Raw genomic sequence first — 22,643 nt, 5'->3', positions numbered from 1 at the left:
ATTTCATTTCATTTTATGGTGTTTCTATATGACCACATTCTATGATGAGATTCTGTAGGGTATTTTCGTGATTCTATATGTCTGTTTCACCATCAAGCATCATTATCAAGTTTCTATATATTTCTCATTGTGATACTTTTTTTTATTAATTTTGATTCCAGTTTTCTTCACTCAGTGGTTCATGGTTAACCATTCCTCAAGTTTTTTCAGGATGATAACATGATCAAAAACAGTAGAAATGTATAGACAATACTTTCTGGACTGCTTACTACTTAGATACTGTCTGTACAGTTGAGTATTTAGATACTGTCTAAGACATTGTATAGTTGAATATTTACATATTGTCTATGATATTGTCTGGATAGCTTAGTAGTTGGATACTGTCTAAGACATTGTCTGTATAGTTGAATATTTACATATTGTCTATGATATTGTCTGGATAGCTAAGTACTTGGATACTGTCTAAGACATTGTCTGGATAGCTGAGTAGTTGAAATGATAACTATTTACTCTACAAAACTTATTTGTACAAGCCCTTTAGTCAGTCTCAAAATCATTATAAATTTACATGCATGCAATATTAAGTCAATACAAAATATCAAAATGTTTTTCAATACCCAAAGAGCTATTTAATATTTTAGTCAGAAATATTTGTTTTTTTGAAAAGAATGCATGGAACGTTAACTCATTTACGGAGGATGTCCACTATAGCAAAAGCTAATATTTTCATTGGATATATTTGTAGTTTTAAATATTAATGCATTCTGAAGACATTTTTATTGAAATCCATTTTCTAAATTGCAAAAATGTTGTCAATCAAATAAATGATTGTGAAATATATGAGTATTTGTATAGCGTCATCCCTCTAGAGACATCCTGCCCACACCCTAATATGAATGGTGTGGTCCCCTTGACAGAACAGATGTATTGATCTCGTATTGCCATTATAAAAACACATTGCTATTTTTCATGCAAAATGGCCATGAATTATTTATAGCTTTTTATATTTGTGTAGTATTTCCAGGACCACCTGTTGTGTTCAGAAGTGAATTACAACACTCTAATCACTTGAAATGATGTGGAAAATGTCTAAATAGACACAGTCAGACATCCAACATCTGTTAAAGTTACCGTTTTGTAGGATTAGCGAGAGAGTTGTACATATGAAGTTTATTTACATTTGTGTATTGTGGTGTAGGTACCATACGTTGCTTGTTTGAATGAGGTTTTACTAGCTTATCCTATCCCAGTGTCTGTATGTATATAATACCATTCAACATCTATATAGTGATTGAGTATAGGTTGCTGCAAATAAAGGCAAGGCACCAACAATATGGTTGGAATTGATTTTTAACCAGCTGTGAAGTAATCAAAGGGACATACTATTGATTTATACGATCGCCTTTGATGTATTTCACCAGGTACACAACAATATACATAGCTGTCTAGGCCCTCTAGTGTTCAGGTCAAGAGAACCATACACAAACTATACTACACTGTGGCAGAGTACATGTTTTTCTGTGACATAGTACATGTCATTCTGTAATGAAGTACTCGTTGTTCTGTAATAAAGTATACATTGTTCTGTGATAAAGTACACGTTGTTCTGTGATAAAGTATACGATGTTCTGAATGCGTAGTTTGGCTGCTGTGAAATTATGTTGGTCCCATGAATGATGATGTTAATGAGTCACTCATGTCATACATAGCAACAATGTTTTCCCTTAGGTGTTTAGTATCTCATTTTTAGAGATATTGAAGTGTAGTAACGTTGAATGGTTTGGATGAGTTTACTCATAATTGTTAATGGCGAACTAATGAAAAAACTGACTAGGGCCAGCAACTCGGGTAGATATCTATAGGTAATCTATCACCCACAACAATACTCGTCAATGTAGCCATGTACTATGATAGACTTGGGCAACTTGCTTACATATCTAGTTCGTAAGGGTTATCTATCACCTACAACAAACACACTGTCTCTGTGTTTAATTTGCAAATGGAAAAATATTGAACTGTTTATCATTTGAGAGATCTGTCGTATCGAGTTGAACAAAACAATTGGAATATTTTTGTTTGATTTCCTTAGACTATAGCGTTATAGAGATATGAAGTATTCCTATCATGGAATTACACATATGCACACTAATCATCTGATTAACACGGTTTATCTTGTCCACTGGGAGTTCTAATGATGCCTACCATGATCTGAGCCAAGCAACCCTATATAATGACATTCACAAGGGAACAGAATAGTACTAATTACCTAGAGGTGATGTGACTAGTAATAAAAGTCAACAATTAAACCACGACTCGTGTCACCGTACGGAATACTGGCTGAATCAAACGTGTGAAGAAATAAAGACCTTGAATACATAATTCATTTCTTTCCAAATATTACATCAGATATGTCGGTAATCAGTCCAGTTTTTAAGCTATTGAACATTATATTTACAATATAATACATATTCATTAGGTTATAGTCACATACAGCAGTGTCAAGGGAGTGTTTCCTTATCTTCTTTGACTTGGCTTCATCAAAACAATCTTTATCATGTTCACGAAATGGTAGGAATTTGATGTACATGGGGAGCAATTCATCATCCAGACATATACACTTAAATTAATTGATTATCAATGTATTGCGCCCTCTAGTGTCAGAGATATGTATAATTTTGCTGTCGTGACTTGTGTATTTGCATACACCTACATTTTGTCAATAGGGTGGAATCGATATTGCTTAAATGTGTTTTTTGTTTTAAAAAAAAACAACCATGCAAGAGTATTTTCTGTCTGATCATTATTTAGTGATGATGGATGGATCTGTTTTCTCAACAGAAGAAAGAAAACTTTTTGTGGGCATGCTGAACAAACAAATGGTGGAAGATGATGTCCGTGCATTATTCCCCCAGTGTAATAAGATTGAAGAATGTACAATACTACGTGGGCCAGATGGAGCCAGCAAAGGTATGTACCATTTTGTCATGGCAATATACAAATATGATTTTAAACATAATGTTGTCATGGTAACATGTATATATGAGCAAACCAATACAGGTACATATGATGATGTTGTTATCGTAATATATAGATATGAACAGATCCAAACAAAGCTTAGGAATGTATATAGCATACTGTTGCCATGGTGTCATGAAATGAATGGGATAAGGTGTCCATTATTGAACATAGAGGGCACACTATCTGATATAGAAAACATACAACAACAAACTGAGTGTCCCAGTAGTAATGACAAAAGTTATATCACTGTACTAATCTGAGTCATACATAAGTAGCTAACACACCGTGTTTGATGTAATAGTTTTCTTTCCTCCAATGAAATCCTACATCTTGCTAGTTCTACCAAGGTACACAGAAATGTCTAATGTTCATGTATTCTAGTAGGTCAGAGTTTAACTTTGTAGTGTACTCATTCACAACCAGTTAGCCGTTCAGGAATGAACAGTTGTGACGGAGCTTGAACCTGTGACCAAGCTGGCCATTCTAACTATTCAACCAACATGACTCCTCATGTAAACTAATCCACAGTGTGTTCTAATATATATACCCTACATTCTGTATATATGTAGTATAAAACCATAGACATTTTATATGGGTGTTAATTGTTAATTTAAAGAGCTGTATTCATTGGTCAGAATGCATCATGTGACAGGGATCTCACCCCCCCCCCCCCTTCTCTGGCTATACACATGGATATCTTCCTGTCCACAAGGAGCCTTGTTGAACAACTGGAATGATACACTCTTGAATGATTCAACCACTGTGTCTTGATGTCAGCAATCAAACCAAATACAGCTCATTTCAAGTTACCATTCACTGACTCTGTTTGATACAACCATGAAGAAAAAATAAGAACCTGCACATGCTACACTTTAAGATAGCAAGATTGAATCAGTTCAGTTTCTTGCAACATTTTGTCTAAATACTACTAATGTACATGCCACCATGTAGACGTCAAAAGCAGACATCAAAATATTGGCACCTGTGTGTCTGCTTCTAGTTCTAGTATACTTCAATTTCATTTACACAAAATGTGGCAAAACATTGTGAAATTGCTATCTTAAAAGTGTAAAGCATGCAATTTTCCTCTTGATTTCTGTGCAGTTTTATCAAAAGGAGCTGCTGAATGGTAACTTGAAACAGACTAGAATTATGCAGTAGACAAAAATTGGATTTCTAAATGAGAATGACTAACTATTTCAAAGCAGTATTTCAAACAATATACACCTGATATTCTTTTCATGCTATTCAACTATAGCGGAATTGATGAGATGCAGTTTATATTTTTGACAACACAAAGCACAGTTACATAAATTTCATATTTATCACCCAAATCACATCAATCAAAAATAACTAATAAAATGATCATTAATCATTAACTATGATTGAAATATTAGTTTGTGTCCTTGACTCTGTGAAATACAGTTTGTTATTTAGAAGAGTAGTGGACATGAAAACAAAAGTGAAATTTGTTAATGATACAGCGAATCGAAATTTGTTTGAAAAGTAATATTTGTGTGACATTTTATCATTGTATTTATGTACCAACATGGATGAATAGTACAGTTCGTATGAGTACACACAATCTATCATTACATTACATTGACTTATTTATATGTTTTGTAATATTCAAGATACATTTGTATGAATTCTGATATATGTAGATGGATTTATTTCAAATCTGACAATTATGCAGGTGTATCAAAATGAAATATGTCAATTATAATCCCCCCTCCCCCCACAAACAAAAAAAGCTAAAAAAAAAACATGCTATGAAAAAACATTTAATCCCAGCGACAAGAAACATCAGAATCAACATCCGAGCAGAATGTTAAATCAAGTGACTACATACATGTACATCAACGCTACCAACCGGAATGTCAAGTTCAGTGATGAGAAACATTAAAGCTAACAACCGGAATGTCAAATCAAGTGATCACAAACATCAAAGTTAACAGACAGAATGAATGTCAAATCCAGCGATAAGAAACATCAAAGTGAATAACCATGAATATTAAGTGCGGGTGACAAAGTACGTAAAAATCTAACAACACATAGTAAGGTTGACCAATCCTTGATCTTTCGTCACAGTGTCGCATTGTTGCCACATTAACTGCTGTCGTTATTAAATATGAGTTTATAGTCATAACAAGATTGTATCTCATCATATCATAAATAATTCAATGTCACACCTCATTAATTATACACAATTCTATATTCATACGACAGTTCATCTCAGTCAACACAGTAACATTTCATATATACAGAAAACACATATTATATATTACTATGAGTTATGTCAATATTCCTTTCCTGTTTTTTCTCTCTTTATCAAGAGTCTGATCTTTTGTATTATAGTTTAATTTCAAACATCCAAAAACAGAGAGATTTGATATCTTCATTTTCATAATTCTTAAATTCATTGTATATTATGTATATTAATTTTGTAAAAAAATATGAATTTTCTCTATACATTTTCAATACTTAGTATGTACACTCACCAACCCACCCACACCTTCATAACATACACAAATGTCATACGTACATACATACATACATACATACACACACACACACACACACATACACACACACACACACACACACACACACACACACACACACACACACACACATATAAATACACTATGGAACAAGTTGCTCATACAGAAAAAGCAAGAGTTATAGTGATCAACATGTCAACATTTTAAAATTTGATAAATATGTTTTAAATTTTGATGCCATGTAATGTAATTTCATAGACTTATGGTTTGGATATACCCCTATGTGTTACATTTATAATATAATATTTTGATATGATAAATCCCACATATACATGTATCATGTACATTACACACATGTATCTCAAATTTTAGTCGGATATGCCCCAGACCAGTGACCTAGACATTTGAGATAATTAGGTGTTTGACGTCACTGTATCTCATACATATTTTTAATTTGGATATAAAGGTATAAAGTTATATTTATGATGCATATTCATTAACTGTATTACCGGTACTTGTCACAATTGTCCTTTTAAGTTAACTGTACATCTAGTAGGATTGACTTCAACTGGAACATTATTCAAATGTCACGCAATTATTCGTGATGTCTCACGGGATGATTAACGTGGCGGTGTCTCCTGAGGTGATAAATGTTTGTAGGTTGAGAGTTGATCACTAAAGGCCATTGACTTCCAACTGATAGCTCGATGACTTCACTCCAGTGTCGTACTTTTTGATGGCATGCGATAAATTTCATTTCAATGTTGTACCCTTTGATGGCACTGGATTGATTTGATCCCAGTGTTGTACCCTTTGATGGCACTGGATAGCTACAACATGTATGAATAATCATTCCAATGTCATACCATTTGATGGTAGATTAAACTATGAATGCATTCCAAATTTGTCACCCTTTGGTGGCACTGAGTAGATTTCATTCTAATATCATACCCTTTGATGGCAATAGATAGGTAAGACTGTCATTCAAATGTAGTATCCTTTGATGGCAATAGATAGCTTAGTGTCAGTTATCCAGACTCTCGCTGCTGGGGGCTCTGCCTATGAGACCTCCCCAAACGTTTGGGGAGGTCTCGTAGGCAGGGCCCCCAGTGGTGAGAGTCTGGGTAAGAGAGACTATATAGCTAAGACTGTCATTCAAATGTGGTACCCTTTGATGGTAATAGATAGCTAAGACTGTCATTCAAATGTAGTACCCTTTGATGGCAATAGATAGCTAAGACTCATTCAAATGTAGTACCCTTTGATGGCGATAGATAGCTAAGACTGTCATTCCAATATTCTTTAGTGATAATTGCTAGTGGTAAGAGATTGGAATTAAATTATGCATTACTCAAATTGTTACTATGACAACAAATCATTAACATTATTGTTGTTGATAGTTTGCAAATGCACAATGAAAATGAAATGTGATTAATTATATTTTGTTTGTATTTTCACAGGATGTGCATTTGTTAAATTTAGCACCAAACAAGATGCTTTAGCAGCCATTAATAGTGTGAATGGAAGCCGTACACTGCCAGTGAGTACTAACTCTGAATACACTATGGTTGCTATTCTGAGTCAACAAAAGTGAACTAGAAAGTACTGATAGACAGTGGTATAGCGCCCTCATAAGGTCAATTAAAGAAATACAATAAGAGACCACTGTAATGAAAAAGTAAATTTTGGCCTTATTTATAAAATTTTTGATTGGATGATTTATATGAAGTACAGATTATTATAGCCATTGTAATCCCAATGTATTTTAGACACCTCCAATACCAGTGTGATGTGTTACAGATATCCCAATGCAATGTATTACAGACACTCCAATGCAATGTATTACAGACATCCCAATACCAGTGTGATGTGTTACAGATATCCCAATGCAATGTATTACAGACACCCCAATGCAATGTATTACAGACACCCCAATACCAGTGTGATGTGTTACAGATATCCCAATGCAATGTATTACAGACACCCCAATGCAATGTATTACAGACACCCCAATACCAGTGTGATGTGTTACAGATATCCCAATGCAATGTATTACAGACACTCCAATGCAATGTGTTATAGACACCCCAATACCAGTGTGATGTGTTACAGATATCCCAATGCAATGTATTACAGACACTCCAATGCAATGTGTTATAGACACCCCAATACCAGTGTGATGTGTTACAGATATCCCAATGCAATGTATTACAGACACTCCAATGCAATGTGTTATTGACACCCCAATACCAGTGTGATGTGTTACAGATATCCCAATGCAATGTGTTACAGACACTCCAATGCAATGTATTACAGACACCCCAATGCAATGTATTACAGACACCCCAATACCAGTGTGATGTGTTACAGATATCCCAATGCAATGTATTACAGACACTCCAATGCAATGTATTACAGACACCCCAATACCAGTGTGATGTGTTACAGATATCCCAATGCAATGTATTACAGACACCCCAATGCAATGTATTACAGACACCCCAATACCAGTGTGATGTGTTACAGATATCCCAATGCAATGTGTTACAGACACCCCAATGCAATGTGTTATAGTCACCTCCAATGCAATGTTTTATACCTACAGATATCCCAATGCAATGTGTTATATATACCCCAATGCAATGTATTACAGACACCCCAATGCAATGTATTATAGTCACCTCCAATGCAATGTATTACAAAAAACTCAGTACAACAGACCCCCTGCCCCCCTTTTCAATTGTAAAAAGCACTTTATTTATCTTCAAATCTTCATTTTACTTATTTTGGGTGCACAGGGAGCTTCTTCCGCCATAGTCGTGAAGTTTGCGGACACTGACAAGGAACGTACCCTCCGCCGTATGCAACAGATAGCTGGACCGTTAGGACTGTTCAATCCGATGGCTCTGACACAGTTTGGTGCATATGGGGCATACGCCCAGGTAGTGCAGTTTAATTTTCGAACTTGTGCGAAATTCATGACAAAATGTTATGATCAATTTGATTTATGAACAGATGTGAAATTCATATAAATATGTCATTGATGATAATATGATTTGAAAAATGTTCAGAATAACTGTATTACTGCTAATGGTATATCGTCTCGTCAGTGTAGTAAGGTTGTATCTGGTATGCAATTGTATACTAGGCAGATACCTTACTACACTGATGTGACGATATATATATATATATCTGCTATGCACAGATACGACCTTTCTGCAGTGACACGATGATATAATGAAGTGAAATAAAATTATAGTGTGTACCAAATGAAATGTTAAAATGAGTATGTGGTGGTTTGAAAACTGAAAAATTATCAAAAATTGAGGAAACATTTATGAAAAGAACAATACACTAAATTGGACATGTAAGGGCTTATACTTGTACTAGAAATATATGAATTTCACATATTAGGCATTCAAAAAAATTGTGTGGTTCTGATTACATTCAATTTTAAAATAGGTGGGGTAGGTAGATTTTTTATTTTATTTTATTGTGTATTTTTTTCTGTGTGAGTGTCTAGTTCAGGTTCAATGTCTCTGTGTTGTTTATTTCTTCTCATCAGATGTACAGCCATTACAGATTGGAAGAATAGTTTTATATTGTCTTTTTTAGTTGATGTCAATTTCCGCATCCACTATTTCTTGCGAGACTTCCTGATTTTCGCGATTTTATTATTATTTTTCTCGAATACGTAAAAAACAAGTTTAGGGTCGGCGTGAAAAACTACGTGGGGGTCGGGTAACCGGAACCAAACTTTTTTTATTTGGCCTCAAGGTTATCAATTTTTAATTTATAATGCATAGAATCATTAATCTTGTAAAGTACTAGATTACTTTCAAATAATACAATTAACAATTAATCAACATAATGCATACTCAGCAAATTATGAAAATTTGATTTATAGCCACAGGAGAGACGACCTTGACCTGAAGTAAAAAAAAAACATTACATTTATATTAATATTGTGAGCACAGTCTGTAGGTTAAAATTGTTACAGAGAGAAAGACTTGCTTCAAACATACATAAAATATATATCACACTAAAAAAATGGAAGTATGGTTACGAAATTAACATTTGTTGCTTTCCAGTTCCCAGTTTAAAAATAAATCACATGTTCATATCATTACCCTAGTTTGTTTAAGTTGACTATTAATGAATATTAAGCTAGTCAAGCTTTTTCGTTTTTTCAGTTTTTGTTGAGACCATTCAGATATCTATCAATGTAATAGGAATATAGATGTGTGAATTGATACATGGTTGTATTTTATTTATTTACTTATATATTTATTTATTTTTTGATTCAGGTTCCAAAAAGGAACAAAACTACAGAATACAGAAAGTTAATATGAAATGTCTCTCCATTTCCTGCATTAGAGGGAGTTACCATATATAAATGAATAAATACATTGAACAAAGACATTTTCACTGTTCTTAGTGTAGGATAATATATTCATTTTCAAAATCATAAACATATTATTTTTCAGTTGATTATAATTGGCAAATATGTAATGAAATAACCAGGTTGTGATATGTAGTGAAGCATACTAAAGTACATTTTTCTTTCTCTTTTTGCCCACACATACTCAGCAGTTAATGCAACAACAGGCAGCGCTGATGGCCGCGGCCGCAGCGCAGGGTGGCTACATCACTCCAATGGCCGCAGCATTGGCACACATGCAGCAGATGAATGCAGTTGCTGCAGCCAACGGTTTCCCGGCCCAACCCATTACTCCCACCTCAGGTGAGATCGGTGAGAACAACTTCTTTTATTCCCTGTAATGTCTTGATATCCTTTTAACAAAGCAATATTCACACACTTAAAAAGCATCAGTCACATGTAGTTTACAGTATGCTAACATTTGTGTAATGCTATATTACTTCTTATCTTTTGTCTGAAATTTTTTTTTTTTATTTTGACAAATTTTTGTCATTGTGCTACAATATTCCTTCTTGATATTCTGATGATTTTGGACTATTCACTCTACAGGCAGTGGTACTCAGGCTGGTATCAATGGTGCTACACCAAACATGCCTTCACCAACAATCCCAAATTATAACATGGCAGCACAAACTAACGGACAAAGTGGTGAACCGGTCTATGCCAATGGTATCCATCAATACCCCAGTAAGTAATAATATTCAAAATTATAACTTTTTGCCATAGAGGGCGCTATGCCACTGGTATCACCAGTAAGTTATTACTCAAAATTGTCAGTTTATGCTATTGTCAGTTGTATTAAATTTACAAATATTAATATCAGAAAAAGTAATGCATGTATAACACATTGACTTTTTTTTATTCAGTTTATGTTCATTTGTTCTGACAATTTACTGTTGTTGGCAGCATTTATAGCCAAACATTTTTTTAAAATATGACATGCAAATCTTAGTAACCAACTTTTTTTGTTATGTGTGTTATTTGTTCAACAGCAGCTCAAAGTACCCCAACTGGTGATCCATTACAACAAGCGTACACCGGAATGCAGCAATACGCTGGTAACCAATTAGGTTGTATATTCAAATTAGCTAGGTGTCCCTTTCTATAATATTCAAATTAGCTAAGTGTCCCTTCCTATTGCAACACTGTAGCATGATGATAATTTATGTCGTTAATTTCGACATCGTGATCTGCATCCTTTTTTAACTGTTGTCTATATCTAGATGTCGTACCCCATTTAGTTTAGTGTTACCAATAACGTTTAAAGTATACACTGTGAGTTTCATATCTGATGGGTTGGATGAATCACACCCATGTTTGTACAGTTTAATGGTTGTGTTTAATTAATAGTGGAAGTTAATTTTAATTTTGATAAAGTGTACATCTGTTTATATAGGTACATAAAGTATAGTGTTTTAAATATTGTATTGTTTGGTATATTTGGTTGTTGATTATCAAAAGAGATTTGGAATAATTTACAAATATTGTCGTCGTCATACTTGGTCAAATTTATTGTAAGATAATTGTTGTAACTGTCATCAAATAATATTTACCTTCTATGAACAAAACGAAAAATTACAAGCAACCCTGTACATCATTAATGACCATTTATTTACCAAAAAAGACTTCAAGCAGAGGACAATTGTCACAATGTTTCCAAATTTTATCATATTTACCTTTTTTTTCGAATACAAACTAGCAGTCTCAGTATATCTTAAATGATTGTTCATGTTCAATTCAAAACTCGGGCTAATGGAATATTGTTCTATACATGATTAACACAACACTTTGCAAGTGCTAACGTAGCTTAAGTAAAAAATTGAACGAGTATACACAACTTATTTTTGCAGTTGAGAGCTTTTGACGTCATACTGTCAGTCTTGTTCACTCCATGATAGATAGCACTGTTTATGATCACGCCACAAAGTTAACTTAGCTTGTAATAACATTAATAATTGATACGTATGTCTAGACCTGGTTAATAACTATGAATTTTTAACATTTTTATTATCTCCTCAGCAACTTACCCGAATGCTTATGGCCAGCTTTCTCAAGCCTTTACTCAACAGACTAATGTTGCCATGCCAACCCAGCAACGTGAAGGAAATTATGGTAAATATCAGCAATCTGTTATTTCATTTTTATGAAATTTTTGTATTAGAAAAAATATGACAGTAAACTGAGTCTAACAGAATTCTGAATATTGAATGAATCCATGCAAATTTGAAATCTATAAACCCAAGCAGAATTGCCCCTCCTCAATCTTCATTTCCTCCCCCAACCCCTCCACCTATCTGAGTATACATTGTCCAGTTAAAGTTACTAACAAAAAACAAGAAAAAACCTGCAAAAAGAAGCTCATTAGTAAAAATGAAGTAGAATGAGATTAGTATCACTGACCTATGACCTTTGTTTGTTTGTTTGTTTGTTTGTTTGTTTGTTTGTATGTATGTACTTATATGACAAATATTAAATGTATGTTTTCATAATGTTTTGTAGCCATGTATTTTGCAGGTCCTGAGGGATGTAACCTGTTTATTTATCACCTACCACAAGAATTTGGAGATGGAGAATTAATGCAGATGTTTATGCCATTTGGTAATGTTATCAGCTCCAAAGTATTTGTGGATAGAGCTACCAATCAAAGTAAATGCTTTGGTGAGTACCACTACATCTTTTACATAATTACAATCCATGTTATGATAGAATGAAAATAAAATGAATTACCACAAATTGACGGGAAAGGAAAGTGTCAAAAAACGTCAAAAATATGAGAATCAGAAATATTTTTTGACAGAAAAAAAGTCATCTTTTATAATAATGTGATATAGTATGGTTGATAAAGCCAGGTCACTGACACAGTTTCACACATGCATCCAAAGGGCGCCCTCGCTTGGTAAGCTAGTATATTTGTAAACAGTGTTTTCATGAATTTTATACGATGTAATGGTCATAATTAGAAATATGCTACACTCTGATTTAACCATTGCAATGAAGTTAGGACAAAGAGAAAACATCCCAAACATATTTCTCACAACTTGGCTCAGTCTTTAGAAAATTTTGTCTTTGAAAAACATGCAATGTTTCTCCAAAACAACACAAACAAGTTTGGGAATGTACCAACTGCATAATAAAGAAGGAAAACCTATTTTTCGTCGATAGTAAATTCTTGTTTTCGTTGATGGAACGAATTTCAATAAACGAGAAATGACATTACTATAACCACTGAGTCAGATAACATGAAAATGAGTAACTTGGACCTTGTTACTGGATCATATTCAAAGTAGAAATGAATGGATGCATCTATTTTCTTACACTGTAGGATTTGTAAGCTTTGACAACCCTACCAGTGCTCAAGCTGCCATTCAAGCCATGAATGGCTTTCAAATAGGAATGAAGCGTCTAAAAGTTCAACTCAAAAGACCTAAGGATGCCAATAAACCCTATTAAAGTGCACACTGCTGGCTTCGTTTAGGTGAGTTGACGTAATGTTTACAGACAACACTTTACTTGTGTTTTTGAAGCTGTCTGCCAAGGTATAAATGTGTATAGGTCTTGTCTACATACATTTTAGCATCCCATGGCATCACTGAGTAAATCGCTTTATGCATACATTATGACATCACACTAGTTGATGACATCACAGAATAAACCAGTTTGTGCACTTTTTGACTTCACATCAGTTGATGACATCACAGAGTACATGTACATCATGTTGTCAAAATTAGGAAACAAGTGGAATATTCATATTTGTAGATAAATGATTATTATTTTTGAAAAAAACGGAAAATTGATTACTTTAATTATAACTTGGCAGTTAGCCAAATAGTTCACAATGATGTTATTGACTTGTGGCTTTGTGTATTCAGTAGTTATACTTTAGAATGTACAATAATAGGCATTATTGCCTTGGTTAGTACAAGATGAAACTTACATATTCTACTTTGGCAGATAGCTGTATGACCTTTGACATTGCTTTGTTTTGTTTCAACGGTGATGTAGAAATGAGATTTGAGGGTAGATTTGTCTAAGAGATTTACCAATTCCTGGACACAAAGTTTGCCTCATTTTAAACTGTCTGACAAGTATTGTAAAAACATACATGTAGCTTTGTAACAGTAAACTAGTGAAACCATGGAACTGGTTGCTAGCTTCTTTTTACATCACTGTTGTGTAGTGTGAAGTTAGATCAATGTGTATGTCAAACTGTAGCAGTCACACAGAGCACTTATAAATCGTATGCAAATGGTATGCAAATCTCTTCTACCTTATGCAAGAGTACTATAGTATGGTGATGTGTAGATTGTGACACATTTCCAAAGACGGTTACCGTGGTTACTGTAGTGTTTGTACCTGTGTCAGTAAATTGTGTTTGTTTGTTGGTTAGTCTTCACTCTTCTCATTTGTCATACGATGTACTTGTCCTGTTGTTGAGGGCAGCATGAACCAGTTTAGTATTGCTCTGCAAAAAAAACAACACATTCAGCACGTTTTTTCATTTAGAGAATGCCATGGAAACTGAATGTAAATGTCTTTGCATAATGTCTTGAGCATTTGCTTCTTGTCAGGTTTATATATCTCTTTAACTTTGCAAATGTTTTGACATTTATGGTTTGACTTTTTTCCAACTTTTTTAAGTTGCACAATGGTTTGCACTCCTTCCCATCATGCCTCATTCTTTTCTCCCCCTTTTGCACACCCTTCTCCTATGGCAACCAATAGACCAGATGACCAAAACTAAACGCATCGATGATATGGTTTGGCCTATGAGTAGTCACCATAGCAACCAACATTTGATTGACAGGTGCTAACGAGTAAGTGGCTGGTTTGCCATGCAAGATGTCGTCAGTGCATTGTTTTTGATAGTTTGTCACTTCTGTCAGCTGTGGTTTATATGGTCCATATCTTTTGAGGCCTTTAGTTGTTTATTTCTATTTTCAGTTTGTTTGTTTGTTTCAGTTGCAGTCAAGTTTGTACAGTCTTTATGGTAGATGGTTGCCTTCGTGATTTCTTTCCTCCAATCATTGATTTGCTTGCTTCAATTTTACTTTGATCAGCTTTTATTAATTCTCAATTTTTTGTGTATTTTCTCCAGACTTCCTCTCTAGTTGTTATTGTTCAATTTTGACTACATCCCCGTACTCTTCCCTCTACTAAATTTAACAAATAGAAACCGTGAAACCAAGTTAACAAGTTGTCATCTTCCAGTGCTTAAATAACGTGTTTTCGATGTAAAGCTTTTTGTCATGTGATATATCCTTGGTAACTAACCATTTAGATATTCGTATCTACACACCAACAACAGGAATTTGAATATTTTGACGTGTATCTTGAAATTATATTGTCCAAAAAAATAGCATTTCATCAGGATTTAGTCTATAGTACTTTATGTATAAAGTTAGACTTGTAGCAGAAGTATCCAATGCTGTCAGTTTCTGACCACTGTATAATCACAATAGTTTCTAGAACTTAATGGTGCAAGCTCAGTTTATAGGTTTTTATCTCTGAAGAAAATACTGAAACTTTTGATTCAACTATTGGAGGGTTATAATCTACCTGTTGATGCATGCCTCTGATTTGCATAGATATATCATCTTCTGGTGATCATGATGTTAGCAGTTGATGGCAAAAAAAACGAAGGTTCCTGCACATTGTCATGTAAACTGTAAATCTCGATAAATTTGCCACAATAAAATTTGGCAATTTTACTGTCTTCAGCTTGTTTACACAGACTAATTTTTACTAATCACCAGACTTGTATATTGTGTTCATATACAAGAAGGTATTTTAGACACTACGTATTGTTGTGTTGTTGTTTTCAAGTGAAATAAGCGAAAATAATTCTTTAGAGAAAATTTCAAGGTTTTTGGAATAGTAAATTATGTTGTCAGATTTTAGATTTTACCCATAAAAGAAGTACTGAATGAACTCAGCTTATGTCCTTTAAATATTCTATCAAACAGCATTCTGGGAAATTAGTTAGATATGCAAATATTCTATCAAACAGCATTCTGGGAAATGACTGGTGAAATATAGTTAGATATGTAAATATTCTATCAAACAGCATTCTGGGAAATGACTGGTGAAATATAGTTAAAGATGTAAATGTTCTCTCAAACAGCATTCTGGGAAATGCCTGGTGAAATATAGTTAAATATGTAAATATTCTATCAAACAGCATTCTGGGAATGGTTAGATGTAGTTTAATATCTGTCAAACAAACGATGGACAAAGTCTTCAAGTTGTTCCTGAATAAAACCTTGCTAATCTGTCAGAATTAGAGTATGGGATATTGGGTGATGAGGACAAGTAATTTTCTGTCAGAAAATAAAACATTGCAAACTCTTGCATTGTTGTTCTGTGAGTAATAAGTAATGATAACCATGGAAACTAGTCACTAATATTCATTATTGTTTCCATACTAATATGGAAAATATTAATTTTTATAATTACTTTATATAGTTACGCGTACATTAATAATTTACAATTTTTATAGACCACTATCTTGTGTAAATTTGATATATTAACAATTGTTGCCTGTGTATCCATGTGTTACCATAGTAACCATTGACAGTCAGTCCACACTGCCCATTGTATATGTTGTACTGTACTCAATGGTTGTTTGCATTGTGTGGAAAAGTATGCACTCTCAATTTCATTGTTATGCTCTGTTTTTATAAACTAAATTTTTGTTCATCTCTAATCAGAGATTTGATGTCAATCACCTCGTCAGGATATAGGTTGTCTATTTTACTGTAATTAGTAGTCATTCATAGTCAAAGGACAGAATTCAACATTTTGTTTGGGATCTCCTGTGGCACATGTTTCATGCTAACGAAAACATTATAGCGCTCTCTAGTAGCAAAAATTAGTTGCATAATTAGTTTGTGTATGCTAATCAACTCAGGTCCATTTCAATATTTATGTGATAATTCCTAAATGAAATGACCCAGGCAAGGTCAGCATAGTTTTTCAAGACACTTATCCTTTAGGAAGTATTGGTCAAAAAAGTAACAGCAAACCCCATGGAGATAGAGGGATTGTGAAGACACAATGGCTTGTCTTATATATTCAAAATAGACTCTTTTTTTCCACAAAAAGCCCTGGTACAGTAAAAACACAGCTAGCCATGAATCCCATTTTCTTGATTACTATTGCATTATTTGTTACTATTCTCTGTTCAAATGTAAATTTATTTTTACGATATGTTATATAAATTTTTTATGTTTCTTTCTCCTTGACAGGTAGATAACGTATCATAGCAACAGTTGAAAGGTTTCCATGACAACCAGCAATCATTTTTTTTATTTGAAGTCCAGCCTACCTCGCTCTGAAAAATTTTTACTTTAAGAGAAACTTACAAAGAAAGCAGAAGACACAGAAATATTAGTGAAAGAAGACGAAAAGAAGTAAAGCGGTGCCAAGAATTGCGTTATTAATGAATCATGTAGATAAACATAGCTTAGAAGAACTGATTGATGGTGTTTGTATATTATCAGCAAAAAAGTAACAGATTTATTTGGTGATGATGATGATGATAATGATGATGATGATGATGATGACGATGATGACAACGACAATGATGATGATGATGATGATGATGATGATGATGATGACAATGTGAAGGGACGAAGTCTAGTGAGATATCGTCATGACAACATAACTCACATTGACACACCTTGTAAAAATGTGCACATTTTTCAATGGACAAATTAAGTTGCATGATTTTTGCATGCATTTAGTATGAACTAAGAAAGTACAATAGACCTGGTTACTATTTGTCAGTGTTACAAGTTAGTCACTGATGAAATGGTGAAGAACACTCCTAGCGGGAGTTTCAAAAAGTTTCATCTCCAAAATGTTTGATCGCTAGATATTCTCCCTTATCATGCTCATCATCCATGAATATTAGAATATGAGACACTTTGATCTTGACAGGAAACAAGACGACTATGATATTGAGTGTAGGATTTCTGTGCTCACTGCCATTCCCAGTGCAATATATGCTGTATCAGGTTAATTATTTATCCAGGTTCCCCCACTGTACATTGCCTCTGTTCAGTGGTCTATTTACAACAGTTCATGTCTTGGCATTTTGCCAAGTTTCACGATCTGGTTTTTAGTGGTTATCTTGGCTTTGAGTCAAATCAACATCTTGGTCAGTTGATTTCTTGGCATTGTGCCATGTTTAACTCAGTAAAAAGTTGGTTGTATGCCAAGTTTAACTCGGTTGATATATTGGCATTGTGCCATATTTAACTCAGTAAAAATTTTGACTGCCTGCCAAGTTTAACTCAATTGATACCTTGGCATTGTGCCATGTTTAACTAGGTAAAAATCTTGGCTGCCTGCCAAGTTTAGCTCAGTTGCTACCTTGGCATTGTGCCATGTTTAACTCAGTAAAATTCTTGGCTGCATGCCATGTTTAACTCAGTTGATATCTTGGCATTGTGCCAAGTTTAGTTTGATTGCTTTAAATGTTTCAGTTTACAAACTAGTTTGCATTTGTTACTTAATCGGTCACCCCATTCTTACACATCTAATCACTTCATCCCATGGATGAGATAGCTGCAAACAACAGGATTGTACCATCAAAACAGGGGAGATCTATGTATCAAACTGTTTGTCTTTGAAATGTGATGGGCTAAAAATTTGATCAGTATATGATATCTCCTTGCAGACATAATAGATCGTGTGTAATAAAGCTCTGTGTCGATTCCCCCTTATACTGTTTGGTACATTCTATTGTATTGTAGGATGAATTTTGAAATGGGGTGAAGGGTCAAAAAATGTTGAAAATTATGACATCATTCTTGAAGGTTTCTGCTGTGTGTGTTTTGGAAAGATTACAGTACGATATATCCATCAACTTTTACAAAGTTGGTTTGGTATTCATAACAAGACGCAATGCTAATCTGAAAAGTTCGATACAATTTATACATACAAATTCACTTTGTTTTGTTTTGTTTGGAGTTCTTAGACTTGACAATGTTAACACTTTTGGCAGCTGTATCCCCTGCAAGAGATATACTAAAAAAAAGAAAAACCACCAAGACATTCCAAAAAGAAATTAATATGGATAATTAAGTAAAAACAAAGTGATATCCTGTAGTTATGATCAAAAGTTTTGTTTTTTTCATTCATATAACTGAAGGTTTAACTCCATGAAAAGTGCAATATTCCTATTTATTGTTCCTAGCAAACAGCTTTAAGTATATCCCAGATATGTAAATTAATATAATGGTATAACTACAGGAGACTGGATGATACCATTCTCCAGAAGGTAACGTAGCATTTATATAGAGAGGGTGAATTGCATTGGAGACTAGTAACTGAGATTTCCAGACGTAGTGTTATTAACCAGTAATAACTTGAAGTAACTAGTGTCTTCTAGCTACAAGACATATCATAATTTATCTTTTTAACAAATTTGAAGACTCAGAAATCTTTTCAAAATTACACCAAATCCTCCCAAAAGGTAAGTTTTTGGAAAGTTTTCTTATGGAGCCCTTATCATTTCACTCCATCCGAGAAAACGATAAAAACAACTGAAAAAGATTTCTGACTTCATTTTGAACTTTGACCTTTCATTTGAACTATAACCTTTTAGTAGTTAACTACAAAAAAGACAAAAAAGCACAAAAAAATTAATGATAATAATTATTGTGTACCTCGCACCAGTATCAATGCTTAGTAGTACAGTATAATAGCCAATGAATGGAATGAAATGTTTGGCATGTTTTATCAGGATTTATTGCAGCAAAGACAATCTAGAATGTAGTTGAGATTTTTCCTAAGTTTCAGGTTGCACATGACAATATTTTCATGACTTATTGCTCTGCTACTGAAGAGCTGAATAGGTTCCACAGGTAAGGGACACCCTGTGCGGATGTGTGCAAAGAAAAAACAACAGTAACTATAATTTTGGTCATAGAGGGCAGTGTGCAAACAATCAATTTTCAATTTCGCCAAGGCAATTTTATGCATTGCATTGCATTGCTTAGACAGAGACCTGTCTCTTCAATTTCAAGTTACTTAAGCTTTAGATATATTTATTTCAGATGATATAAAAACTTATTTGCAGAAGAAGGAATTATTTAATGTAAAGTCATTTTTTCCTAAGAGATTTGTATGTATTATGACCCCCTTGTGTGTGTTAAGCTGCCTCCCCCACTGTATAGAGTATGTACATGGTGAATTGGTGTTTAATGGGAAAATGGTTGAATTTACAAAGCTTCACTTTTTCATAATTTTTCATAATTTTGTGAAATATTTGCTGCTTCGAAAGGAGCATGAACTTTTCAATACCAAGACTTTTAAATATTAAGTGCTTGTCAATTCATCAAGTACAACAATCAATTGCAATTTTATGAATTACTGTACAAAAAATATGTTTCTATTTTCTACGAATCAATGTAAAGATTTCTGGATATAAATATTTTACTTAACAGTCTTTTCTGTGCATGTACACAAGTTTTGGGTATCCACTTACCAGTTGTCCTGTGCTAATACTATACCTTCATAGTGTTGTGTGTTGTGCAGTTCCCTGTCCAATGAAGTCGGGTTATGGGATTTTGATGTGGGGGTGGCAGCTTGATATACACAGGGGTGAAGTTAAGATAATATTTCTGATTATTTGTTATGCTATTTATATTATTCCTATTATATTATTTATCATGACACTTTTTGCACTTTTGAAATATTACATTTTCAAATCAAACGAAAAGTCGGATGATGTACACCACTGAAATTTCTTTATGTAGTTGTAGATTTCATGGTATTTAAAAAGAGTTGCACAAAATTTCACATATTATACTTAAGAGCAGAGAATGATTAGTTGAAAGCTTGCGGTTTGTAGATGAGTAGTGAAAAGGAATCAATTTAATCTGGCGTTAAGATTTTATGTACTTAAAGAAGAAGACAAAAAACTTTGCCTAGTCTTTCATATTGATTTGAAGGATTTGGTTGGATGCAAAGCCTCTTTGACCTTGAGGTCAAATGAAAAGCAGTAAGTAATTCACAAAACAATATTCAACTATTGTTGAATCAGAGGATAAGAATAACTTGATGATATCTGATTTATAAAATTGTGAACTAAGTTCTAGTTCGATGGTTCTGAATATACTGAGGCTTTGCGCTGTTGGATTTGGAAATGAGACACTTGTGAAGAACGATTTTTAGATAAACAGGATACATTTAAAGACAGCAGTCTATGCCAGATATTAGTAGTAAACAAAAAAAAAAGATCATTTTTTTGAAAATATAACTATTGTACTTAAAGGAATGATGAAGTTGACTTTTGTGAGAAGGAAGTGAAAGAATTCAAACAATTTTTATTTTTATACCAAGAAATTGCATATACAAGAGAGAATGGCGTTTTATTTTTAAATGACTCTCTGAGACCTGTTTCAGTTTTTGTTTGATGGCTTTGTTCAAGGGTTTTGTACGTATATGCTTGTGTGAAGTAGTAATGATGGTGTCTTGGCTATTTTGATGAAAACATACCACCTTATCCCAGTTCTATAAACTCAGTGATTGTCGTACCATCTTGATGGCTTGTACAGTACTGGTAGTCGTTGTACTTGATTCTATAACACCCTGTAAAAACGCTGTTCAATTTCTTGTTCAACAGAGTCTTTTTCTGCCACTCTTGTAAGTCCATCTCTGTGACTCAAGTGGTGAAACTGTGCTGTCAGTTGGTTTTGGAGTATGATATTGTGGTTTCAAAACTCTATGGGATTTTTTGATACATTGCAGAGATTTTTAAAATATTCAAACTTTCTTTCTTTCCATGGTTAACTTCATCAATTTCTGTAAGAAATAATATATAAAAAAAAACGGAAGTAAACTTTTTGACATAGGTGAACAACCAGGGATGTACAAGATGGAGCAAACTCCAACATTTATGTTTGTCATTCTTTAAGGAATGTCAAGGGATGTACAAAAAAGAGAATGCTCTTAAAGTTTCTGTTTGTCATTCCTCTTGGAAGCTCCAGGAATGAACGAATTGGAGAGTGTTCCAAAGTTTGTAATTGTCATCCTTTCAGGAAGTTCAGCAGCCTAGAGTAGTTTGGTAGTCACTACATAGCATGTATATTTGCTGAGTCAAGAGTGTAGATCTACTTATAAAGGACGATTCAAGTATTAATCTGAAAAATAAACTTACTGCTTCAAAAGACAGTGATGTAAATCGACTTATTGAGAGAGAGAGAGAGAGAGAGAGAGAGAGAGAGAGAGATGCAGACAGACAGACAGACAGACAGACAGAGACAGACAAAGACAGAATGGAGACAGACAGCGGAGACTCAGAAAGAGAGTCTGTCTGTCTGTCTGTCTGTCTGTGTGTGTGTGTGTGTGTGTGTGTGGTGTGTGATGATGGATGAAATTGTCATTTTTTTAGTTTTTTATTTTGCCTCAATCTAGGCAAGGCCCAGGTTAGATTAGGATTTATTTCACAGAGTTATAGAAATGGTTGGTTCAGAACAGAAGAATGATATCCTAACTAAATCCTTATGGCTCAACTGGTAAGATGACACTAATGCAAAATCCTGGGATTGAAACCCTGGCCTTTAAATCACTAGTTTGGATTAGGATCGTAATTTAGGTGTGGACAACAGTTGTCTGGAAAAGTTATAAAATAAGATGGTCCAGAACAAACAAATGGTGTAAACTGTATCGTA

The 22,643-nt window shown here is 33.9% G+C and overlaps 1 protein-coding gene across 1 annotated transcript in view; it reads left to right on the top strand.

The window, feature by feature from the left end:
- Window positions 1–18,632, top strand: part of LOC144447371 (CUGBP Elav-like family member 3-A) — a 120,618-nt gene extending 101,986 nt beyond the window's left edge. The window contains exons 4-14 of the mRNA XM_078137356.1: window positions 2,839–2,967; window positions 6,983–7,062; window positions 7,104–7,112; window positions 8,321–8,463; window positions 10,097–10,275; window positions 10,513–10,650; window positions 10,956–11,033; window positions 11,983–12,075; window positions 12,463–12,621; window positions 13,286–13,438; window positions 17,208–18,632. Of these exons, the coding sequence (XP_077993482.1) occupies window positions 2,839–2,967; window positions 6,983–7,062; window positions 7,104–7,112; window positions 8,321–8,463; window positions 10,097–10,275; window positions 10,513–10,650; window positions 10,956–11,033; window positions 11,983–12,075; window positions 12,463–12,621; window positions 13,286–13,413 (1,136 nt within the window). The 3' untranslated portion in view covers window positions 13,414–13,438; window positions 17,208–18,632. The remainder of the gene's footprint in view (window positions 1–2,838; window positions 2,968–6,982; window positions 7,063–7,103; window positions 7,113–8,320; window positions 8,464–10,096; window positions 10,276–10,512; window positions 10,651–10,955; window positions 11,034–11,982; window positions 12,076–12,462; window positions 12,622–13,285; window positions 13,439–17,207) is intronic.
- The last annotated feature ends 4,011 nt before the right edge of the window (window positions 18,633–22,643 follow it).

The sequence above is a fragment of the Glandiceps talaboti genome, chromosome 16 (genome assembly GCF_964340395.1).
Source record: "Glandiceps talaboti chromosome 16, keGlaTala1.1, whole genome shotgun sequence".
NCBI lineage: Eukaryota > Metazoa > Hemichordata > Enteropneusta > Spengelidae > Glandiceps > Glandiceps talaboti.
Note: the sequence above shows the minus strand (reverse complement) of the source record. Positions and strands in the feature narration are given on the sequence as shown.